Raw genomic sequence first — 8,074 nt, 5'->3', positions numbered from 1 at the left:
CTTTAATCGGGGCTCTGGATAGGGTGTCAGCTATATACATTTGTGTACCAGGCTTATACTTAACGGTCAAGTTGTACATTAACAGTCGTAGTCTAAATCTTTGAAGACGTGCCGGTATTTTATATAAAGGCTTATCGAAAAGAGGTACAAGTGGTTTGTGGTCTGTTTCTACCGTGATGTTTTTTTCCGTATAGGTACTGGTGAAATTTTGTACAACCAAACAAAATTGCGAACATCTCTTTCTCAATTTGAGCGTAATTAACCTGACTATTAGACAGAGAGGCTGACGCATAAGCAAGAGGATTAATACCATGCTCCTACTGCAAACTGGGATGCATCAACAGACAACGTTACTGGTTGATTTGGATCGAAGTACGCTAAAACAGGCGTTTTTGTAAGTTCTTGTTTCAAGTATTCAACTTCCTTATCATGAACGTCCTGCCAGTGCCATAATTAATCACTTTTGAGTAAATTGCGTAAGTTTTGGTTTTTTGCTGACAAGTTTTTGATGAAAGAACCCAGGTAGTTGACCATACCTAAGAATCGTTGAAGGTCTTTTACATTAGTGGGTTTTGGCATTTCAGCAATTGATTTTACTCTCTCCGGATCGACCTGTATGCCCTCTTTATGAAAATGTGCCCTATAAATTTAAGTTTTTCCTTAAGAATATTGGATTTACTCCTATTAAACCGTAACCCTACTTCATTTGCTCTTTTCAACACCTTTTCCAGTATTTTACTGTGCTCTTTTACATCTTCCGCATGTATCAGAAAATCGTCCATATATATAATCAAACCCTGAATGTCCCCAAATAGCCTCACCATTTCCGCATGAAATATTTCAGGTGCGTGCTGCTTTTATGCCAAAAGGCAGACGTAAAAACTTGTAACAACCGAACGGAGTTATAAACGTACATAACTTCGAAGACTCCTCATTTAATGGGATCATCCAAAAGCCCGAACTGGCATCTAATGTGCTAAATACTCGAGACCCAAACATTTTAGACTTGCATTCTTCCACCGTAGGCAACGTAAAACGCGGCATTACTATTGCTTTATTTAAATTTTTGGGATCTAGACATATCCGTAAATTGCCATTTGGTTTGGTCACAATCACAATAGAGCTAACCCATTCTGTTGGGCCTTCTACCGGCTCTATAACGTTAAGGTCCATCATTCGTTTCACTTCCCGCTTTAAAGGTTCGTACAAACTAAACGGAATTCTACGCGATGCGTCCACGGTTGGGATACTACCTTCCGTCAGTTGTAAACCACACTTTCTTTTTAATACACCCAATCCACTAAACGTTTCAGAGTACTTTTCCAACAAATCTTCACTCTTTATTTCATTAACCATCTTTATAAGCTCTAACTCTTTTGCTGTAGGTAAACCTAAGACATTTTGGCAACTCATTTTTAGTATGTAAAATATCGCCTCAAAGGTTTTGTTTGCATACTCGAATTTAAGGTTAGTTGTACCAACTACTTCCAGTTTTTCACCACTGAAAGTTCTAATTGTATTCTTTACATTGTAATTTATTTGCGCTTTTAACAAATCTGCTGTTGCTTTCGAGATCAAATTCACTTGTGACCCTGTATCGACCTGACATCTTAACTCTACTTTACTTATGTATATATTTATGTACCATACATCTTTGCTTTTGTAAGTATCCGCCTGCCGCTCGCTGATTTCGCCAACAAATAACGCGCTTTCCTCTTCGCCTTCATCCGCCTCATACATACACATCTGCTGCCCTGAATTGTCCTCTGCTCTGTCTACTACTTTTTCGACTGCTCTCACATACATACGGGAATTTCCACCGCCGTTAGTTTTTTTTCGCATATAACACATTTTAGCATAGTGGTTGAGTTTACCGCAATTATGGCACTTTACCCCTTCTGCTGGGCATTTGTATTTATGCCACGTTCCACATTTGGTACAAGGAACGGCCTGCACTTTGTTTGTTGTTGCTGCATAACTGCGTGGTTATTACTTCTGTTACGGATAACTGCTATAAACTTTTCAGTGTTTGCACCCAATTCGGCTGAGTTTTCTTTGGCTAATACCATGTTTTTTTTTGCGATTGCCACCGCTTTATCTAATTTTAAGTCCACTTCGCTGAGTAAGCGTTCTTTGACGCTTTTAAACTTTGGCGAAAGCCCACACACAAAAATGTCTCTTATTAAATCTTCACGTAGGGTTTTAAATTCACATGATAGGCTAAGGTTCTTTAAGACAGTTACGAATTCTTCAATTGTCTCTTCTTCAGCTTGCTTTCTGGAGAAGAACCGGTATCTCTCCACAACCACATTCACTTTAGGCACGAAGTAGTTGTTAAAACTTTTTAGGAGTTCATCGTAGCCCACCGTATCAATGTCATAGTTGAACGAGTTAAACACCAAGAGCGAATCAGGTCCTATGTGGTGCAGTAATAGTGCCACCTTTTGCTGGTCGGTCTGTTGCTCCAGGCCCGCTGCGCGCATGTATATTTTGAACGCAGTTTTCCAATTATTCCATGCGAGTGACAAATTGGTAGCCTTTAAATCCAATGGGGTAACTGTTATAGCCATGCTGACCACTTTACTGCTTTCTGCCGTTGTTTGCGCCTTCTCTGTGGGCATGATGAAAATATATATGTATTTCTTTATTTTCGACCGCGATCTGACACCATGTTACGTAGTGTTCGATACGAGTGTTTGCTTTGTAATGAATCTTCATTTATTCCTTTTGTCATTTGCTTCTTACTTATTAATTTGCATACATAGGGTTGCCAACTACTTACACAACAGTCTTCTGTTTTCACTCAAAAATAATGCATAAAAGACACAGTTGTTGTTATTGTTGTAAGGGCTTACTTAGCCCGTAATTGTCCGCAAGCTCAACTAACGGTAGGCCCAGGAGATCTGATATTTCGATGAGGTATAACCAGAGGGAGAGGGGGGGATGTTAGTTGAGTTGGATTGAGTGAGCATGTGAAGAGGTGGTTGGTGTCAAGGGGGGAATCTCCACATGTTGGACACTCATTTTCGATGTTTGGGAGGCGAGTTGGGCCATGTCGTTGGGGTATCTCGTGGCAGTTGAAGCTCACTCTCGTTCACATGTGGTGATTGGCACTGATGACGGCATTCACTGGACTGGAGTTTGCAAATACCGTTAATAGCCTGTCTGTACAGTCCCAGTCCCAGGGGTGCTGTGCGTAGTGCTGGACCTGGTCCTTCAGCTCAAGCAAGTTCGAGTGCTGACAACTGTAGCATCTTACTGGGAGAATTTCGGCTTCACTGTGGATGTGATGTTCTGGCGACATCAGAAGACATCCTCTGGTTGTCCAGTGTGTTGTATTGTGGCATGCCTTTAGTTTCGTCCACTGCGAACCAATTGTCCCCGCCGAGCACACAGGTGCTGCATAAATTAGAACCTGACGGCTTTGTATGTTTGCAACACCGTTTCTTTGTCTTTGGCCGAGTACTGCCGAATTGAAGACTACGGCTCTGTACTTTGTTGGCAATTTCGGTTGTATGCGCCGGGAACGAGAGCTAGAGCTGACAATTTTCCGGTTATTCACCGTTGGAATTAGTTTGCCATCGACGAGGATACGCAGCTTTCGTCCTTGTGGTAAAATGGTTGCCGAGAGGGTTAGGCTCCTTGCAGTGAAGAAGCGAAAAAATGTGGAGTGGTAACCGTTTATATTTAAGCATATGTCATCAATTTCATTTCCGGACGCATTGTACTTTTTTTTGTCTGGATTGTGTCTTGTCGGGATTTTGAGTTGTCGGGATTCTGTCTTGTCTGAATAATGTGTTATCTGTATTTTATTTGGTCGGGATTTTGTTATGTCTGTATTATGTCCTGTCTGGATTTTGTATTGTCTGGATTTTTAAAAATTGTCTGGATTATGTCTAGTCGGGATCTTCAAAGTCGGGATCTTCAAAGTCGGGAGTGCTCCCATGGCAAACTAATTCCAACGGTGAATAACCGAAAAATTGTCAGATCTAGCTCTCGTTCCCGGCGCATACAACCGAAATTTCCAACAAAGTACAGAGCCGTAGTCCTCAAAGACAAAGAAACGGTGTTGCAAACATACAAAGCCGGGGACAATTGGTTCGCCGGGGACTAAAGACATGCCACAATACAACACCCTAGACAACCAGAGGATGGCTTCTGATGTCGCCAGAACGTCACATCCACAGTGAGGCCGAAATTCTCCCAGTAAGGTGCTACAGTTGTCAGCACTCGAACTTGCTTGAACTGAAGGACCAGGTGTAGCACTACGCACAGCACCCCTGGCTATTAACGGTATTTACAAACTCCAGTCAAGTGAATGCCGTCATCAGTGCAAATCACCACCTGTGAACGTGAGTGAGCTTCAACTGCCACGAGATACCCCAACGGAGGCCCAACTCGCCTCCCAATATCGAAAATGAGTGTCCAGCATGTGGAGATTCCCCCCTTAACACTAACCACCTCTTCACATGCTCACTCAATCCTTCAACTAACATCCCCCCTCTCCCTCTGGTTATACCTCATCGAAATATCAAATCTCCCGGGCCTACCGTTAGTTGAGCCTGCGGACAATTACGGGCTAAGTAAGCCCTTACAACAATAACAACAACTGTGTCTTTTATAGATTATTTTTGAGTGAAAACAGAAGACAATCATGACAAAAATCCCGACAAAATATAAAAATAATTAAAAAATCGCGCGACAAGACACAATCCAGACAAAAAAAAATACAATGCGTCCGGAAATGAAATTGATGACTTATGCTTAAATATAAACGGTTACCACTCCACATTTTTTCGCTTCTTCACTGCAAGGAACCTAACCTTCTCGGCATTTTACCACAAGGACGAAAGCTGTGTATTCTCGTCGATGGCAAACTAATTCCAACGGTGAATTACCGGAAAATTGTCAGATCTAGCTCTCGTTCCCGGCGCATACAACCGAAATTGCCAACAAAGTACAGAGCCGTAGTCCTCAATTCGGCAGGACTTGGCCAAAGACAAAGAAACGGTGTTGCAAACATACAAAGCCGTCCGGTTCTAAATTATGCAGCGCCTGTGTGCTCGCCGGGGACAATTGGTTTGCAGTGAACGAAACTAAAGACATACCACAATACAACACCCTGGACAACCAGAGGATGTCTTCTGATGTCGCCAGAACATCACATACACAGTGAAGCCGAAATTCTCCCAGTAAGGTGCTACAGTTGTCAGCACTCGAACTTGCTTCAGCTGAAGGACTAGGTCCCGCACTACGCACAGCACCCCTGGGACTGGGACTGTACAGACAGGCTATTAACGGTATTTACAAACGCCAGTCAAGTGAATGCCGTCATCAGTGCCAGTCACCACCTGTGAACGAGAGTGAGCCATCTGCCACGAGATACCCCAACGAGATGGCCCAACTCGCCTCCCAACATCGAAAATGAGTGTCCAGCATGTGGAGATTCCCCCCTTGACACCAACCACTTCTTCACATGCTCACTCAATCCAACTCAACTAACATCCCTCTGGTTATACCTCATCGAAATATCAAATCTCCTGGGCCTTCCGTTAGTTGAGCCTGCGGACAATTACGGGCTAAGTAAGCCCTTCCAACAATAACAACAACTGTGTCTTTTATACATTATTTTTGAGGGAAAACAGAAGACAATCATGACAAAAATCCCGACAAAATATAAAAATAATTAAAAAATCGCGCGATTTTTTCATTATTTTTACATTTTGTCGGGATTTTTTGTCGGGATTTCTTGTCTGGATTGTGTCTTGTCGGGATTATGTATGGTCGGGATTTGGTCGTGTCTGGATTATGTCTGGTCGGGATTTGGTCGTGTCTGGATAATGTCTTTCGGGATTCTTGTTTTCGGTATTTTGTATATCGGGATTTCATTATACACCCCGTTCATGGATCGAAAACGATACGAAAGAAAATTACGTGATACGTCATGCAGTATAAGCTGAATGGGGCAAAGAGTACGTTCACGTATGTCATAATCCGAAAAAATGTCTGTCTGTATGTCTGTATTATGTCCTGTCTGGATTTTGTATTGTCTGGATTTTTAAAAATTGTCTGGATTATGTCTAGTCGGGATCTTCAAAGTCGGGATTATGGCGTGCTCCCTATTTTTCCACCTTTCATGCATCGCGATAATGCCAAATACTCATGTACTTTACACCTCTGCTATTTGATTTTAAGTCTTCCTTCTTCAATCATTCTTCGGAACGTCCGCGGATCAGTTTCTAGTACTACCATAAACGTATTCCTACTTTTCTTGTTGATTTTAACCTCAATTTTAAAATCCGCCTTGACTATTTCTGGGTTATGATTTTTTAATGCATTTAACAATTCACCATCTTCCATTTCATCTTTGGTCTCTTCAGTTCAGGAATTTTAGCTTCGTATTCTTTCCCCATCTTCTTTATCACTTCAGTATTTATGTTCTGGATTTCTTCCTTGGTCTTGCATGTTATTGCAATGCCACCATGTCTTATTTTTTTGACGTTTTCAATTCCTACTTTCATCTCCGTTGGATTCAATTTCTCTTTGCATTACCTCTTAGTTGTCTCACTTGTCAGACTCTGCTTTTTTGGGTGTACAATGATAACTTCTTCCTTGCCCTCTTTAACCTTATTCGCATAAGTTGCCACATTCTCCTTGTTGGTCCGAATATTTCCGCTTTTCTTCATTAACTTGGTTAATTTGCTTGACACCATTTTTTCCATAGCTATTTTCATACTTTCCATCATTTCACCCATAATTTTCTTGATGGAAGTATCTACCATATGGACATACTGGCCATTGCATTCGTCGCACATCCACTTCAGGTTCCTATTCTTGGATATTAGCCTCAGCTCCGGAGCTGTTATGCTCACACAATTCGAGTGGAACCAATTTTGGCATACCCCTTCACATCCAATACATTCATCATTTGCAAATTTTTTCTTGCATTTTCCACAGGTCTCATGTCCGCCGCTGGCCATATTGCTATAAGTTACTACCCACCAAGAACGATAGAATACAAGATTGCGCATTCCCGCAGAATGACATTTGTGGCAACGGGTAAACAAAGAATATGGCGAAGAACAATGAGTTGACAGTTGTGAATTTGCAGTGAGAAAACGTATTTTCTTCTCGATTCACCAATTTCTGAAGCCATCTTTGAATATAGCAAATTAAGCACTACGTTAACAAAAAATATACAACCACTCTTAAAATGTGTTCAAAAGAATAGGTCTTATTAATTAACTATTTAGAATCTTTGTGTTTGTATTGCAGGTGCCAAAAAAGTGATAATATCTTGTCGCAGTGCATGTTTTCCTGCAGAAAGTGGTCGATGCTTGCTTACCTGCGATTTTAATTTGTAAATTGTGGTATTTCAACTTTTTCAACTAAACATGTCGAGTTTAAAAGTGGCCCGTAAAGTGCTTCATGCATATTACGCTGGTGTCTAAATTGTATGGCTTCTCCTGCCGGCAGAACTCTACCCACTTTCTGGCCAAGACGTCCTCGCGGGGAAACAAAAAAAACTGCATTTGGGGGCTTCACCCCTACGGCTGCTGCAATTCAACACACGACACGACATTTTTTATTACAAATAAAACGTTTTTTACTTCAGAACGCACGAATTACTTCGATTTTTCGCTTGAAAGTACACAATACGTTTGCACTTGTTTCTAAACAAAAAGTTTGTTTACGTATTGCCATAAATGTCAAAGTCGGCAAAACCAGAGTAGCGGTTTCGGGAATGCGCCACCTTCAGTTCATTTCACCATGACTGCCCACTCTATAACTCTGGGTAATCTTATCAGAATTCATATATTTTCCACTGCCACTTGTTTACTTCTAGTCTCTTTCAACGTTTTGTCACCTTTTTATTAAATTTAGTTTAATATTTTTATTTATTTTGGCAGTTAAGCATACAAGCGCAAATTTTCCGACCACTTGCATCCAGTGTTGCCACCTATTAATATATAATAATTTTGTTGTTGGCGTTGTTGTTTTTGTTGTTGTTTTTGTTGTTGTTGTTTTTGTTGTTGTTGTTGTTGTTGTTGTTGTTGTTGTTGTTGTTGTTGTT

The 8,074-nt window shown here is 41.1% G+C and overlaps 2 protein-coding genes across 2 annotated transcripts; both read right to left on the bottom strand.

Moving 5' to 3' along the window:
* Positions 1-840: 840 nt before the first annotated feature.
* Positions 841-1,356, bottom strand: LOC118736284 (uncharacterized protein K02A2.6-like). The gene has a single exon (XM_036466379.1). The coding sequence runs from the start codon at positions 1,354-1,356 to the stop codon at positions 841-843; it is 516 nt and encodes a 171-aa protein (XP_036322272.1).
* Positions 1,357-1,889: 533 nt separating this feature from the next.
* On the bottom strand, positions 1,890-2,621 carry LOC118736282. The gene has a single exon (XM_036466378.1). The coding sequence runs from the start codon at positions 2,619-2,621 to the stop codon at positions 1,890-1,892; it is 732 nt and encodes a 243-aa protein (XP_036322271.1).
* Positions 2,622-8,074: the final 5,453 nt, after the last annotated feature.

Source organism: Rhagoletis pomonella, unplaced genomic scaffold (assembly GCF_013731165.1).
Source record: "Rhagoletis pomonella isolate Grant_MI unplaced genomic scaffold, Rhpom_1.0 Rhpom_scaffold_00003, whole genome shotgun sequence".
Classification (NCBI taxonomy): Eukaryota; Metazoa; Arthropoda; class Insecta; order Diptera; family Tephritidae; genus Rhagoletis; species Rhagoletis pomonella.
Note: the sequence above shows the minus strand (reverse complement) of the source record. Positions and strands in the feature narration are given on the sequence as shown.

Bases quoted from the DNA above. Each gene is read 5' to 3' on its own strand.
- LOC118736284 (XM_036466379.1), bottom strand. From the start codon at position 1,356: ATGGTTAATGAAATAAAGAGTGAAGATTTGTTGGAAAAGTACTCTGAA.
- LOC118736282 (XM_036466378.1), bottom strand. From the start codon at position 2,621: ATGCCCACAGAGAAGGCGCAAACAACGGCAGAAAGCAGTAAAGTGGTC.